The sequence below is a fragment of the Alexandromys fortis genome, unplaced genomic scaffold, assembly GCF_014885135.2.
Source record: "Alexandromys fortis isolate MF-2015 unplaced genomic scaffold, M_Fortis_MF-2015_v1.1 scaffold_152, whole genome shotgun sequence".
NCBI lineage: Eukaryota > Metazoa > Chordata > Mammalia > Rodentia > Cricetidae > Alexandromys > Alexandromys fortis.
The window spans coordinates 1457400-1472936 of record NW_026068045.1 but is presented as its reverse complement, the minus strand read 5'-3'; the positions used below and the strand labels follow the sequence as shown (position 1 = coordinate 1472936).

The 15537-nt window shown below is 50.0% G+C and overlaps 2 protein-coding genes across 6 annotated transcripts; one reads left to right on the top strand and one right to left on the bottom strand.

Annotated features, from left to right (window-relative positions):
- Window positions 1-6: 6 nt before the first annotated feature.
- Window positions 7-9622, top strand: Tmem79 (transmembrane protein 79). 4 transcript variants are annotated; one of them, XM_050166424.1, is made up of 4 exons: window positions 7-734; window positions 4908-5828; window positions 6038-6251; window positions 8170-9622. In XM_050166424.1, the coding sequence occupies exons 2-4, from the start codon at window positions 5051-5053 to the stop codon at window positions 8381-8383; spliced, it is 1206 nt and encodes a 401-aa protein (XP_050022381.1). In that variant the 5' UTR covers window positions 7-734; window positions 4908-5050; the 3' UTR covers window positions 8384-9622. The 4 variants fall into 4 exon arrangements, with proteins under 4 accessions (XP_050022381.1, XP_050022384.1, XP_050022380.1 ...); XM_050166427.1 differs by lacking the exon at window positions 7-734 and adding an exon at window positions 775-876; XM_050166423.1 differs by lacking the exon at window positions 7-734 and adding an exon at window positions 3825-4362.
- Window positions 9623-9714: 92 nt separating this feature from the next.
- Window positions 9715-13277, bottom strand: Glmp (glycosylated lysosomal membrane protein). Of its 2 annotated transcripts, XM_050166421.1 has the most exons (6): window positions 13112-13277; window positions 12385-12639; window positions 12035-12226; window positions 11720-11938; window positions 10238-10494; window positions 9715-10133 (listed from the first exon to the last, which is right to left on the bottom strand). In XM_050166421.1, the coding sequence occupies exons 1-6, from the start codon at window positions 13226-13228 to the stop codon at window positions 9968-9970; spliced, it is 1206 nt and encodes a 401-aa protein (XP_050022378.1). In that variant the 5' UTR covers window positions 13229-13277; the 3' UTR covers window positions 9715-9967. The 2 variants fall into 2 exon arrangements, with proteins under 2 accessions (XP_050022378.1, XP_050022379.1); XM_050166422.1 differs by lacking the exons at window positions 9715-10133; window positions 10238-10494 and adding an exon at window positions 10501-11596.
- Window positions 13278-15537: the final 2260 nt, after the last annotated feature.

Sequence of the window (15537 nt, the reverse complement as noted above, 5' to 3'; positions counted from 1 at the left end):
TCTCCACTGGCGGGGGGCCTTGGCTCATGGTGCCTGGGCTCGGGGGCACCTCCTGGTCACAGGCCCCCGCCACCCACCGCTGCTTCCTCCACTGCCGTCTCCAGCCGTAGCCGCAGCCGCCACCGCCGCCGGCCCTGCTCGGCCGCCATCGCTGTGAGGCGGCTGCCTGAGATGGCTCCTCCTCCGCCTGTCAAATCTCGCGATAGCTGCCGCAAAACTGCGGATCAGTGACCGCTCCACCAAATCTCGCGAAAAATTGTTTTCTCTCCGGGAAGTTCCTCGGACTTACTCTGGGCAGCATGGCTTCTGCTGGGCCACTCTAAAGTCCTTGAGGGACACTTTATTGTCGAAGATGTCAGAGAAAGCGGGCGTACTACAGCAGACTTAACGTCCTACCACTTAGGGAGCCTAAGCAGCCTGCGGCAAGTTCCCAGCCCGGTTACCTAGGGAGACCCTGTTTCAAAAAATAGATAAATTTTTTTTTTTTTTTTTTGGTTTTTCGAGACAGGGTTTCTCTGTGGTTTTGGAGCCTGTCCTGGAACTAGCTCTTGTAGACCAGGCTGGTCTCGAACTCACAGAGATCCGCCTGCCTCTGCCTCCCGAGTGCTGGGATTAAAGGCGTGCGCCACCACGCTGATAAATTTTTTAAAAAGAGCCACTTGGCGAGGTGACTCAGCGGATAAAGGCGCTTGCGGCCAACCTGAGCTCGACCCCTGGAACCCACGTGGTGGAAGGTGAATCCACTCGGGCAAGCGAACTCCAGGGCATGCCCCACCCCTTGATAAAATGAGATTTTTTTTTTAAATTAGTTTCAAGGGAAGAAAAAAAAGAGAATGGAGTGCTCAGCTCTAAATGGGACAACTGGAGGCCGGAGAAGTGAGTGATTCATAGGACCCAGTCATGACAAGCTGGGTAGGCCTGAGTCTCAATAGTTTACTGGTTTTTTTTAATATTTATTTATTATGTATACAATATTATGTCTGTGTGTATGTCTGCAGGCCAGAAGAGGGCACCAGACCCCATTACAGATGGTTGTGAGCCACCATGTGGTTGCTGGGAATTGAACTCAGGACCTTTGGAAGAGCAGGCAATGCTCTTAACCTCTGAGACATCTCTCCAGCCCCTCAATAGTTTACAAACCTAAGGCAATACCTGCTTCTGAGAAACACCACAAACTGAGACCACCTAGGAACAGATCATTCAAAGGAAATTCCTAACGTTCCAACTCTTGTAGATAGCATCACCTGCCAGCACACACCCATAGCTTTCACCAGAACACCCTAGACAAAAGTCAGTCAATTGGGGTCCTGAACCTTAAAAATCCCTCCCCCTCACCTGTGACCAACCCTAACTGAGCTGGGGCTCTCCCATCACTCCAGTATGTTGGATGCCACGGACCGGCTCAGGGGAGCCACTCAGACCGTGGGAGAAGCAGGGTCTTGGTAACAGGAAGGCACAAGTTCGGCGAATGACAGACAGACACAACACACAAGAGAGTGGTTGGAATCTGCTGCGATTTTACTGAATCCATGTTTTCATTATATAGTATTCAAACAAAGAACAAATCAGAAGGTCATGTATCATCAGTCGACACAGTATGAAAGCTTCTTTTAGTCACATCAGCAATGTTTAAGAAAAGTGTATTATCAGGAACAGGTGTTAGATATAAAGCATCCTTAGAAGAGGAAATCTTGTCCTTGGGAATGAAAAACCTCAGGCAAGTGGTTTCATCTTATGAATAGAAAGTTTCTGTCTCATTATCGCTATCATGGCCCTTCCTCTTCCTAACCCTTTATTTCATCTAGTGACCAAATATGCCTAATCAGTTCTCTGCACCTGTTGAACTATACTTTTTAGTACCTTCTTATGCAGCAGACATCATGGGGGTTGGGATCTAGTAAGCCTATCCATAAAGTTGAAAGTATAATATAAGTCTTTGTCCATCAGCATTAACCCATCTATTCCTTTGCTCATCATACACCCTGTGTATGACAAAGGTTCTGCCGTGTCTTATACATTCCCATTCTGTGTTTCCTTATCCCAGAGCTGTTTCTGAAGAGAACGATCCTTGTCTTGTATATATATAGAATATCGTTATTATAAAAGAGATTGTGCAAAGCTCATATCCCGCATAGCCAGCTAATCGAGAAACCCGTCTATGCCTCAGCTGTGGCTAATACCAGGCTGTCTGCCATTGACCTCTAGGAAGCCTAGTCCCATGGGACACGTAGTTCCCATCCGGCATAATGACATATGTCATGTCACACAGACGACACTGGAGTTGGTGTGGCAGTGGGACACAAAAGAGAGTCCGAGTTTGCAAACTTGTGTAAGAATAAAGGCTCTTTGCTTTTACATACAGGACTCAGTCTCCTAGTTGGTTTTGGGGGATTCTGTGATCTGGGCCTAACAGGCTCAGTGGTTAAGAGCACTAGCTGCTCTTCCAGAGAATCCGCATCCAATTCTCAGCACCCACATGAGCTCACACCTTTTGTAACTCCAGTTCCAGGGAATCCGACACCCTCACGCAGACAGACATACATGCAGGCAAAACACCAATGCACGTCAAATAAAAACTAATTAGGGGCTGGAGAGATGGCTCAGCGGTTAAGAGCATTGCCTGCTCTTCCAAAGGTCCTGAGTTCAATTCCCAGCAACCACATGGTGGCTCACAACCATCTGTAATGAGGTCTGGTGCTTTCTTCTGGCCTGCAGGCATACAGACAGACAGAACATTGCATACATAATAAAAATAATAAATAAATATATAAAAAACTAATTAGTTAGGACAGCTACCCCCAGACACAGAAATGATGGAGGAAGAGGAGCAGTGAAAAGGTTTTAAGAGCCTGAGGTAGCAGAACTCTGCATCTAGACGGTATTTTCCAGACACGACAGAATGGTTGCACACAGGAACTTAACACCCATGACTGCATGGAGTCCAGGCATGGCTGTGGGGAGGAGCAATAGAAGTTGGTGGCTGCTGGGGGAGGAACAGTGGCTACCAGAGACACTAGATTCAGGTATTCTATGTGTACATGTGTGATGGCATGTGTTCCACCATGGCACACCTGTGCTTGACAGAGAACTTGGGGAAGTCCCTTTCTCCTTCCACAGTGTAGTTCCTAGAGATCGAATTCAGATAATCAGACTTGGCAGTAAGTACCCTTACCTAGTGAGCCATTTTGTCAGTCCTAACCATAAACCTAAGCTAAGGTGTCTGGGGTCCTGTATGTGTATATACTGCTATGCTTCTGGCTCCGGGCCCGCAAGCCTTCCTTTTGTTTCTGAAACAGCCTGAAGTCTTTTCCATCTGCTGGGCTTTGGCTTGCCATTCCTCTACAAGGATCAGTCAGAAACCTGAACGACCACTGGGTTTCAACTTTTGAAGATTTCTTATGTATAGTGTTCTGGAATGCATGCCTACACGCTAGAAGAGGCACCAGCACCAGATCTCAGTACAGATGGTTGTGAGCCACCATGTGGTTGCTGGGAAATTAACTCAGGACCTCTGGAAGAACAGCCAGTGCTCCTAACCTCTAAGCCATCTCTCCAACCCCTAAATGTCACTTTAAAGAAGCTTTCCCTACTAAAATTCTCTCACTGATTCAGTGTGATTTTGTGTTGTGTTTCTCTGTAGCTTTGGAGCCTGTCCTGGAACTTTCTCCGTAGACCAGGCTGGCCTTGAACTCAGGGATCCTCCTGCGTCTGCGTCCCAGTGTTGGGATTAAAGGTGTGTGCAACCTTCACCCAGCTGAATAGCGCTTTTTTTTTTGTTTTGTTTGTTTTTTTTTTTTTTTTTGTTTTTTGAGACAGGGTTTCTCTGTGGCTTTGGAGCCTGTCCTGGCACTAGCTCTGTAGACCAGGCTGGTCTCGAACTCACAGAGATCCGCCTGCCTCTGCCTCCCGAGTGCTGGGATTACAGGTGTGCGCCACCATCGCCCGGCTGAATAGCGCATTATTAATAACAGATACTCAATAAACATTTACAGAATGAACAAATTTGCAAATGTCATCTTTTTCCCAACTTCCTCTAAGTACCCTTTGGCATACAAACCCATGTTTTCCCTGATGCTTTCCTGACCTGGAAGATCTTACACATCCAGAAGATCTAACATCCACGCCTCAGTGTCCAGCTGCACCTTACTTTGAAATAGGATGCCCTCCTCCTGTAGAGCTCTGTCAGCTGGCAGGTTCTGTAGGGCAGGGCCTGTGCCTTTAATCTGAGCCCCACCTGCTCTGGTCAGACAGGTTTGGAGACACAGGTAAGGGGAGGGAGACTGGGAAATACTTGCAGAGCCAGGTAGGAGCCAGGCAGTTCCTTTCTGGGGATCCTCGTCTCTCCCTCTCCGTGGATGGAAAGTAAGAGGGTATCTTGGGTCCAAAGGGCAGGGGTAGGAGGGGCCCTAGAGGTGAAAGAGGAAAAAGAGCCCAGACCAGAAACAGTGAACTGGAGAGTGGCAGGGAGGAAAGAAAGACAAGGGAACAGCCGCACTAGAGCTGGAAGTCTGAGTGGGGCCCAGCCCGGTGGAATTGGGTGAGACTGGCAAGGGTGGGGGAGTTCAGAAAATGACTGGTTTCCGGACTGGGGACTAAGGAACTGAGTATCTGGCCACTGGTATCAGCTGCTAACAGAGTTCCAGGCCGAGATCTGCAGGGCAAAGGGCAAGTGGAAGGGTGAAGGGGCAGTTTCTCCATAGAATGATTCTCAGTTGTAAAGAAGTTCCTCCCGTTCCCAAGCTAGGGTGGCCATGAATCCGGGGGTTTTGGTGGAGAGCGTAGAAGGTAGGTGTAGGCGTAGGCTGAGGTCACAGCTGCCAGGGCTTGTGCCCCCTGACTCACCCTTAGCCCTGCTGCTGCCACCGCCCTCTGTCTCAACACCTTCCTCCGCACTGTGTTCTCCCTAGAGTCCCACGAGGCCGGCTGCCCTGGTGCGATCCAGTTTGAGGAACTGTCCTTGGGCCAGAAGACAAGGTATTTTCACAGAACTTACCCCACTCCCTTTAGGATGATATCACCTTGGGGTAGACCTCAGAACTGAAGCCTCACGATGACAGAACCGGAGACACTGGCCCTGCTGGAAATGAAGGCACCTGAGGCTCCAGAGAAGAGCTTACCACGGGCTTTAGCCCCCACTGACCGGCAGCTGGAGGGAGAAGATGGGACTGAGTCCCCTGGAGCTGAGTCTCTCAGACTGGGGTCTTCAGTTGGTTCCCCTACAGTCAGAGAGGGGCCCGAGGATGGTCCAGACAGCACTATCAGTGAAGCTGCGACTTTGCCTTGGGGAACTGACCCCCAGTACAGCGTCCCGCTTCCGGATCCCCCAGGCTGGCGAGATATTGAACCAGAGCCCTTAGAGTTGGAACCACTCACTAAGTCGGAGGAACCGCTCACTAAGCCGGAGGAACCGCTCAAAGATGATGCCAGTTTGCTTCCTGAGAAGTCAGTTAGGGCCTTCGTGCCCATTGATTTACAGTGCATTGAGCGGAGGCCGCAGGAGGAGTGCATTGTGCAACGTAAGGCCGGACAGGCTGAGCGTAGGAATTTCCTGCCAACCCGACTCAGCCACCATGAGCTTCCAGAGCGCAAGTGGGCTGAGGCAGTTGTGAGACCCCCTGGCCGGTCTTGTGGGGGCTGCGGGAGCTGTGGAGGCCGCGAGGCGCTGAGGGCTGTAGCCTCGGTGGCTGCTGCTCTCATCTTCTTCCCCTGCCTGCTGTATGGAGCTTACGCCTTCCTGCCCTTCGACGCTCCAAGGCTGCCCACCATGAGTTCCCGCTTGATCTACACCCTACGCTGTGGGGTCTTTGCCACCTTCCCTATCGTACTAGGTGAGTCTGGGCGGTGGAGAAGGGTTACCTGGGAAGAGAACTACAGAGACTTGGTTGGGGTACTTTCTCTTCATTCTGTTGGAACCGTTCAGGGCACCCCAAACCTGCCCTCTGCTCCTTCTCTTCCAGAGAGTGTTTGTGATATCTCTGCAGTCTTGACCCAGGAGCTGGCCTGCCGTTTTCTGACCCCCGTGCTTCCTCCCCTGCAGGGCTCCTAGTGTACGGCCTGAGCCTGCTGTGCTTCTCCGCCCTCCGGCCCTTTGGAGAGCCGCGGCGGGAAGTAGAGATCCACCGGCAGTACGTGGCCCAGTCCGTGCAGCTCTTCATCCTCTACTTCTTTAACCTGGCCGTCCTTTCCACCTATCTGCCCCAGGACACCCTCAAGCTGCTGCCTCTGCTCACTGGTCTGTTTGCAGTATCTCGGTGAGTCGGGGCTGTGGTGGCCATGGTTGGGGAGGCGTGAAGAAGTAAAAGTGCCAGAACCTCCAGGGGCTGAAGGTCTGGAGGACAGAAGCCTGAGGATTTCTGTGCGCACACCTGTCTCTCCCGCGCGCTTCACTGGGAAGCAGGCGCTCAGCTCCCTTCTCCTTCAGAAGCTGCTCTCAGAGGTGTGCCAATAGGGAGCTTCTGAATGCTGTTTACTTTGGTACAGAGACTCATCTAAGCACAGGACTGACCACCCTACTCCTAACCTCAGGTGGAATTTAGTGCGTCCCCTGAAGGTACTCCTCTAGTCTGTGACACTCTAGTCAAATAGCTTTAAAAATTGGCTATGTGCGACATTTTCTGCTTTATTTTGATTGAGGCAGTCACCATCTCACCATGCAGCCTGAACATAAACTCTTGGTGGTAATCCTCCTGTCTCACCCTCTCCAGTGCTGGGATCACCACCACACCCCCCTTCCAGGTTTAAGCATTCTAATTGCTAGAAAGTTCTCTTTTTGTTCTTTGTTTCCTTTTTCTCTTCCTTCTTTCCTTCCTTCCTCTCTCTTTTTCTGAGACAGGGTATTTCTATGTAACAGCCCTCGCTGTCCTAGTCCAGGCTGGCCTCGAACTCACAGAGATCCACCCGCCTCTACCTTTCGAGTGCTGAGATTAAAGGCTGCAGCACCACTGCCCCATAAAAGTTCTTTCTTACGCAGTGCTGAAAACTGCCCTAAAGCTGATGTAGTAGCTCACTCGGGTCTGCAATCACAGTACTTAGGGGGCTGAGACAAGAGTTCAAGTCAACCTGAATTGCATAGTGAGTTCTGGGTCAACCAGTACAACACAGCTACGACCTTGTCTCAAAAAACAAAGTGAGCAGGCCAGCCTGGGGTACAGAGTGAGTGCCAGAACAGCCAAGGTCTACACAGAGAAACCCTGCCTTGAAAAATAAAATAAAATGAAATAAAGAAACAAATAAATAGACTGTCCTGACCCCGACCTTCATGGTTCAGCCGTGGACAACACAGATGAGCTACTGCACTCGAGCAGCCTCCTCGTCTAGTGGTTAAAGGCTGGGACCCTTGGCTCCCACTCCAGCGGGCAGGACGTCTGCCTGGCGGTGAGCAGCACTTTCTACCCAGAGGCCAGGTCACCCTCACGGCCGCACCACTTTTCTTTCATTCAATTTGAGTCATCAGCGAATTTTATTTATTTATTTATTTATTTATTTATTTATTTATTTATTTTTGGATTTTCGAGACAGGGTTTCTCCGCAGCTTTTTGGTTCCTGTCCTAGAACTAGCTCTTGTAGACCAGGCTGGCCTCGAACTCACAAAGATCCGCCTGCCTCTGCCTCCTGAGTGCTGGGATTAAAGGCATGCGCCACCACTGCCCAGCCTAAATTTTATTTTATTGAGACAGGATCTCAAAATGTAGCCCACACTGGCCTGAAAATCTGTAAATCACATAAACGAACATTTAATTGTAATTTAACTAAAAATGAAATTAATTTGACTCACTTTAATTTTATTTGTTTTTTGTTTTTTGGGTTTTTCGAGACAGGGTTTCTCTGTGGTTTTGGAGCCTGTCCTGGAACTAGCTCTTGTAGACCAGGCTGCCCTCGAACTCACAGAGATCCGCCTGCCTCTGCCTCCGAGTGCTGGGATTAAAGGCGTGCGCCACCACTGCCCGGCCTCACTTTAATTTTAAATAGTAAATAAAAGAGAAGACAGGGAATAATATTTTCACTTCAGAGATGTGGGAAAGTAAACATTGTATGTTCAATACATATAAACCGGATGTTTGTAATAGTACCAGTCTTGGCACCCGCTCCCAATTGGTCTCCCGCTCCTGACCGATTAGCTGGCTGGGCCCTGGAGAGTCAATAACCTTTGTCATGCTCCCGCTCCCACAGGCTGATTTACTGGCTGACCTTTGCTGTCGGCCGCTCCTTCCGAGGCTTTGGCTACGGGCTGACTTTCCTGCCGCTGTTGGCCATGCTGATGTGGAACCTCTACTACATGTTCATGGTGGAGCCGGAGCGCATGCTCACCGCCTCCGAGAGCCGCTTGGACTATCCGGACCACGTTCGATCCCTCTCCGACTACAGGCCACGCTCATGGGGCTGAGCTGCCCTAGGGCTGTGCAGGGGTCTTTCAGCACCTCCCTGAAACAGTTGCAGGCCTGGCCTTTGCCCAGGTCATAGACCTTAGATGGGAGGTACCTTGCTACTTAGGGGCCCCATCCAAAGGAGCCCAGACACCCCAGTTCTCTTCTAGTTGTGCTGTACCCCTGGAGTGCGAGAGCCTAAGGCAGAGACTGGAGAAGTATACTCCTTTTTGGGCAGCCCTCCACCGTGCCAAGCCAAGGCTAAGTAAGGTCCCAGCTTCCTGTGGACCAGAGGTGTAGAACCACAGGCCAACCTGAACTGTCTGCCTAAGCCCAAGCGTAGAGATTGGTTCTCATCAGATAAGGACTTCGCCATCTTTGACATGAGGTGAAAGCCTTCCTAAGGGGCCTGGCTTCAAGACTCTTGTCTTGGTCAAGCTGTGACCTTCCCCCTCCCAGCCTACGTGGGTTCCTATAACCTTCCACTTTGCAAACTTCCAAGAAGTACTAAGGTTTTAAAAAAAGGTGTGTGTGGGGGATTTGGGGTGGCAGAGAGATGAAACCTCCAAAAGAACTGTGGATGGATTCCCATGTAGTGGCTGGGATGGCAATGACTGCTTGTCCAGTATGTATGTAATAAATCATGGCCTGCTTCCACGGCTCCTTCTTCCTGCTAATCTTCCCCACCCCCAGGACGTAAGTCACCTCCTGGCATCAAGACCAAGGGGTGGAGGCGCTTCACAGGAGGCTTGGGGAGAGAAAATGTACCCTCGAATAGAAAGTGCCCATTGCCTTGGAAGTCTGTCTCTCAATCTTCCCATTGCTGGACCCAGCCTGGCATGGTGGCACAGGCCTTTAATCTTGGCGCTTGGGAGGTAAAGGCCAGGGGATCTCTGAGTTTAAGGCCAGCCTGGCCTACAGAGTGAGTTCCAGGACAGCCAGGGCTACACAGAGAAACCCCGTCTCAAAAAGAGAGAAAGAGATCGGAATCTGGACTGGAGACATGGATGGCTCCATGGTTAGGAGCACTTGTTCTAGCAAAGGACCCTGGTTCAATCCTGGTTCAATCCCCATTACCTGTATGGTGGTTTACAACCATCTGTAACTCCAGTTCCAGGGGATCTAGTGCCCTCTTTTGACCTCCACAGGCAATTCTCTCTCTCTGTCTCTCGTGCACGCACATACAAATGCAGTGCACATCCACACAAGCAGGCAAAATATTCACACATATAAAATACATAAATCTCAACCCTGTCTCGAAAAACCAAAAAAAAAAAAAACCATAAATCTCATTTAAAAATAAGAAAGAAGTTGAAATCTTTTTTGGGAAAAAAATGTCTATTTCATGCACCTTAGGGCAGCCAACCAGTCGCTCACTGTAGGCCTTCAAGTCTTACCCAAGGGAAAGGAGAGTGGTAAATGACAGAGAAGGAACATCAAGGGGGCCCTTCCTTTTCCCAGTAATTCTAGCCTCTCCCAGGGAGCCCCAGTAAGCTGAGGCTGGCTTTTGAGGTTCTGCAGAAAAGCAAATGACAACACTGCCCCTCTCCCCTCCAAGGTGTGAGGCACAGCAAGGCATGTGGTCCTGCCCCTCCATCTGCAGTTCAGTTGATGGACTGGTACTCAGAATACGGCTTGTGTCGCAGCAGCAGAAACAGGCCTCCCCCCAGCAACAGGAGCCCTGGAGTTCCCAGGGCCACTGCCATGATTCCGAGGACGAGTGGAGATAAGGAGTCCACTGGAGGGACACCCACTCCCAGAAGCATTGACCTAGAGCAAGAAGGTTTTAAAAAAGGAGGTAAGCAAGCTTAGGAAGGAAAGCTGAGGGGCTCAGCCCTTCTCCACATTGACCTCCCCAAATCCTTGGTTCTTACCAGGAGAGGTAGTGTTCGTCCCAGTAGCCAGGGCCTGTGGGAGCCCCAAATGTCAGAGTGAAGGCATAGAAGTTTTTCTGGGACCCAAAGAAGGCTTGGACAACAGGTGAGCGAGGGAGCGAATGTGCCAAGGTGTAGTTAAGGGAGGACACCTGGCAGGGGAGGGCTGATTCTCGCCCCCGCTGCTTCTGAGAGAAAGCCACTGGTCGCCATTGCATGAAGCCAGATGGTGAAGAGTCCCACAACAATTGGTCCAGCTGGAGAGAAAGGCCACGGAGGCAGAGAGATGGACGCACCTGTGCCAGCTTTCTGTTCCTGCCTCTCCCAGATTACTGCAATGAGGCCAGCAAGCGTCCCCGGTGCTAAGTGTCATTCTAGGATGGGCATTGCCGGTTGTGGCAGGGCCCAGTCCTCTCTACATATAGTAGAGAGATGAGCAGAGTCACAGCCTTGCTCTTCTGCCATTGCTCCCTCTGGGCCCCGGGTCACAGAGAATCCCATCTGAAGACCATAAAGCACTGCTTTTGCCTGCTTCCTTGGAGGGCAGAGATGTCAGGTGATACATCAGTACAGCCCAACACTAGAAGCATCCAGACAGAGTATTGCTAATAAACGGGGACCATATGTGGTGGTGCGTGCATTTAATCCCAGCTCTCAGGAGGTAGAAGCAGTTGAACCTCTGTAAGTTCAAGGCCAGCCTGGTCTAGATAGCAAGAGTTCTAGGTCAATCAGAACTATATAGGGAGGGGCTGGAGAGATGGCTCAGTGGTTAAGAGCATTGCCTACCCTTCCAAAGGCCCTGAGTTCAATTCCCAGCAACCACACGGTGGCTCACAACCATCTGTAATGAGGTCTGGTGCCCTCTTCTGGCCTGCAGACATACGCACAGAGAGAATATTGTATACGTAATAAATAAGTAAATATTTTAAAAAAAAGAACTATATAGGGAGACCCGATTAAAAACAAAATCTTTTAAAAAATAAGGGGCAATGGGGCTGAAGAGATGGCTCAGAGGTTAAGAGCACTGACTGTTCTTCCAGAGGTTCTGAGTTCAATCCATACTGAGTTCAATCATTACAGATGAGCTCACAACCATCTGTAATAAAATCTGGTGCCCTCTTCTGGCCTGCAGGGACACATGTGAGTAGAATGCTGTATACATAATTAATAAATATCTTTATAAAAAAAGGGGGGGCCGTAGCAGCTGGAATGATGGCTCAGTGACCGAGGGCTTGCTGCTCTTGCAGAAAACCAAAATCCAGCTTCCAGCACCCACGTCAGGAGGCTCACAACCATTTGTAATTCCAGCCCCAGGGTATCTGATGCCCACTTCTTGCCGCCACAGGAACCTATACACACCTGCAAACACACATGCAAAATAACACATTTTTTAAAAAGTAATAAATGGTTGGTTGGTTTTCTGGGATGCTAACAGGATCCCACTTCATATTCCCAGCCGTTTACTCCCCGTGGAGACCGGACCTGGAAGACAGCAGGTGCGTACTCATCGTCAATGGAGTGCAGCTCTTTCACGGAGGGGCAGCCAAGGCCAGTATCCAAGGTGGCCACTTCTAGGCCAAACAGGGAGTGGTTTCCACGAGGAGACGCTCCAACCAGGGCAACTTCTAGCTGGCAGGCGTCTGCGCTGTGCAGGAGGCGAGGGGGCTGGGCAGGTCGGCCAGATCCCGAAAAGGCCTGGACCTAGGGAGGAGGAGGAGGCCATGTGAAGAGAATGGTGCTTGAAGGATACTCCCATCTCACAGATCAGCCTCCTGAGTTCCTTCCCCACAACCTCACCTTGAAGGCCAGGCTGCCATTGGCAAATGTTCCAGTAGGGTCATCTACAGGGTGGCCTTGGAAAGCGGAGCTCAGAGTGGTGCGGTCCAAGGAGCTGTTCCAGGAGAACTCAGCCAAGGAGTAGGGAGGATATGGCTTTCCTGAGGGCTGGGCTGCCCCTTCGGAGACCTTGGTACTGTCAAATTCAAGCAGCTGGGGACAGGGTGGAGTGGAATTGGGCTTGCCTCCCTCCGACATTCTCCTGCAGATCGCTCCCACTCCACCCACCCTGTCCTTAGCCCTCCCCTCTCCCTTTGTGTAGAAGGAACTCAGTCCCTGGGCTCTTCCCTCTGAGCTTTTGGCCCCCTCACCCTGGTGAAGACAAGAGCAGAAGAAAACTGGATGCTGTCCTTGGGGAGCACCATCAAACCCCCATCAGGATCAGGAGACAGCAGGAGACTCCAGTTGACACTCAGGACACTCTGTGTGGTGTTGGTGGCCACCAGCACCACAGCTGGAGGCCCTAGGGTGCCCCATACATAGTGCAGGGTGGAGTTGGTGCCCACTGCCCTGATATGAAGCAGGTTCTGGGGATTTGGTCCACCGGAAATAACCTCCATATATACCTAGAACATGGGATTGTGGGATGGAGAGAACAAGATCAGGGATGGTCACAGGCAAAGAAGCAGTTTGTGGGTGGAGGACAGGACCTGGGCAATGCCAGGGACGGCAAGGGCCTTTGAGGCCTAGGCAAGAGGGATGTGTGGAAATTGAGGGATCCTGGAATCAGGGGCAGATGTAGGGTTGAGAATAGGGTAGATCCAGGATTACCCTGACCTCGGTGAGGCTTAGGCTTGAGAAGGCTTTTTAAATCCCCAAACTTCCTGGTTGCTGGTGGCTTGACATCACCAGAAGGCAGGAAGCCGTCATGCATTCTCTCATCCACAGTCCTTCCCATCACTCAGGGCTCCGCGCTGGCTCTCTGGGGTCACTCCTCTCTTGCATCCACCCTCCACCCCTCCGTTGCCCCAGATTCCAGTCATTGTAGAAAGGTTGTATTTCTGGAAGCATCTATTACGTTAGTTCCAGAACTCTTACCTGGCGAGTCTCTTCTCCCAGCAGGCCAAATGGAGCTGCACACACAAGACTCAAAAGGAGCCATGGGGTTGGGGCACAGGGTACCCAGCCCCAGTAAGGTTCCCAACAGCGGCGCATACAGCCGCAAGGAGTTTAACTCAGTGGAAGAGGCTCAGAGTCACATGACTCCCTTCCTCCGGATCCCTTTAGAGGGCGGGCCACCTAACCAGTTCTTAAAGAGACCGCGTCCATTAACACAGTTGTCAACACAAGTTGAAATAGCGTCAGGAAGGCTGAAGGTAAGATACATTATTCTTTTTTTTAATATTTATTTATTATGTATATAATATTCTGTCTGTGTGTATGCCTGCAGGCTAGAAAAGGGCACCAGACCCCACTACAGATGGTTGCGAGCCACCATGTGGTTGCTGGGAATTGAACTCAGGGCCTTTGGAAGAGCAGGCAATGCTCTCAACCTCTGAGCCATCTCTCCAGCCCAAGATAAATTATTCTTAACAGGTTGGCCTGGAAGACATTCCAGACCAGCTGTGCAAATACTCCTGCTTCTCCTCAGACCCCCTGCCAGTCCCATCCAATATACCGGGTTAGCATGTATGCCCAGATGTAAATTCCATGTGGAACCTGTGCATTACTACCATGGCAGAAAGGTAGAGAGAGGAACCCACACACCTTCAATCCCAGCACTCCCAAGGCAGAGGCAGGCAGGGATCTCTGTGAGTTCAAGGCCAGCCTAGTCAACAGAGCTACAGGACAGCCAAGAACACACAGAGAAACCCTGTCTCAAAAGAAAATAAAACAAGAACCCTGGAGTCACCAAGATGACCCAATGGGTAAAGGTGCCCCAAGTTTGATATGAGTTGGATATCCAGGACCAACATGGTAGAAAGAGAAAAATAATTCCCAGAAGCCATACCCTGACTTACAAATGCGTTCTGTGGCATTCGTGTCTACATGAAATGTATAGTAATAGTAATGATAATTAAAGAACCCTCAGAAAACAGAAACAAGCTGGGAGGGATGGCTTGCTTCTGTAACACCACCTTCTGGAGACTGAGGTAGGAGGAGCACCATGAACTTTAGGACAGCCTGGAGAGCTTTAGTTAAAATCAAAGAACTGCTGGTGCACACCTCTAACCCCAGCACTCAGGAGGCAGAGGCAAGTGGACGTCTGTGAGTTCTGGGCCAGCCTGGTCTACAAGAGCAAGTTCCAGGATAGGCTACAAAGCTACAAAGAAACCATGTCTCGAAAAACAAAACAAAACAAAAAACCCAAAAAAACAAACCCAAACCCAGAAGGGCTAGATAGCACGCATGAAGTCCTGGGTTTTCTCTACAGCACCATAGAAAAACAGAATGTGCTTGGGTGGTGGTAGAGCACGCCTTTAATCCTAGCACTCAGGAGGCAGAAGCAGGTAGAACTCTGAGTTTGAGGCCAGCCTGATCTACAGAGCAAGTTCAAGGACAGCCAGGACTAAGAGACACCCCCCCCCTCAAAAAACCAACCAAACAGGATGTGGTGGTCCAAGCCAGGCAGTAATCCCAGCACTCAGCAGTGGAAACAGGAGGATTAGAAACTCAAATTCTGGGCCTGAGAGAAGGTTCAGCAGGTACTTGACAAACAAGCTTGATGACCTGACCTCAAACCTCAAGAACCTACATGGAGGAAGAGAACCAACTCCTGATAGTTGTCCTCTGGCATGACAAACACATACACAACTATGTAATGAAAACATCGCAGAGGGTTCTTTTGACGATGTATTTATTAGATTCCCAGGTACGAGGGTTTTCTTACTGGAAGAGCTCACACTTTTATTATGAAGTTATGCAATACAACAATTTGACTAAACGCATGCTTTTTGCTTAGTTTTATTTTTGTTTTGAGACAGGGTTTCTTTACACAGCCCTGGCTGTCCTGGAACTTGGGTTCCCTGGAAGAGCAAAAGTGCTCTTAGCCACTGAACCATCTCTCCAGTCCCAACTAAAATCTTTTTATTTAAAAACAAAAAAAATCTTTTTATTTTTAAAAGATTTATTATGTATAGTGTTCTGCTGGCATGTGCACCTCCACACCATTAGAGGGCGCCAGATCTCGTAGATGGTGTGAGCCATCATGTGGGTACTAGGAATTGAATTTAGGACCTCTAGAAGAGCAGCCAATGCTCTTAACCTCTGAGCCATCTCTCCAGCCCCCCAACTAAAATCTTAACTGTTAGACAAATAAATATACAAAGTACAGATTTGAGCCGGGCGATTTAATCCCAGCACTCGGGAGGCAGAGGCAGGTGGATCTCTGTGAGTTTGAGGCCAGCCTGGTCTACAGAGCTAGTCCAGGACAGGCTCCAAAGCCACAGAGAAACCCTGTCTTGAAAAAACCAAAAAACAAACAAAACAAAACAAAACAAAACAAAAAAAAAAAAACAAAAAAA

Excerpts from the sequence above, each read along its gene's own strand:
- Glmp (XM_050166421.1), bottom strand. The coding sequence starts at position 13,228 with ATGCGCCGCTGTTGGGAACCTTACTGGGGCTGGGTACCCTGTGCCCCA. Across the intron at positions 12,227-12,384 it reads CTGCTCTTGTCTTCACCAGG|CTGCTTGAATTTGACAGTAC; the intron begins GTGAGGGGGCCA and ends CCCTGTCCCCAG. Across the intron at positions 11,939-12,034 it reads ATGGCAGCCTGGCCTTCAAG|GTCCAGGCCTTTTCGGGATC; the intron begins GTGAGGTTGTGG and ends CCTCCTCCCTAG.
- Tmem79 (XM_050166424.1), top strand. The coding sequence starts at position 5,051 with ATGACAGAACCGGAGACACTGGCCCTGCTGGAAATGAAGGCACCTGAG. Across the intron at positions 5,829-6,037 it reads CACCTTCCCTATCGTACTAG|GGCTCCTAGTGTACGGCCTG; the intron begins GTGAGTCTGGGC and ends CCTCCCCTGCAG. Across the intron at positions 6,252-8,169 it reads GGTCTGTTTGCAGTATCTCG|GCTGATTTACTGGCTGACCT; the intron begins GTGAGTCGGGGC and ends CCGCTCCCACAG.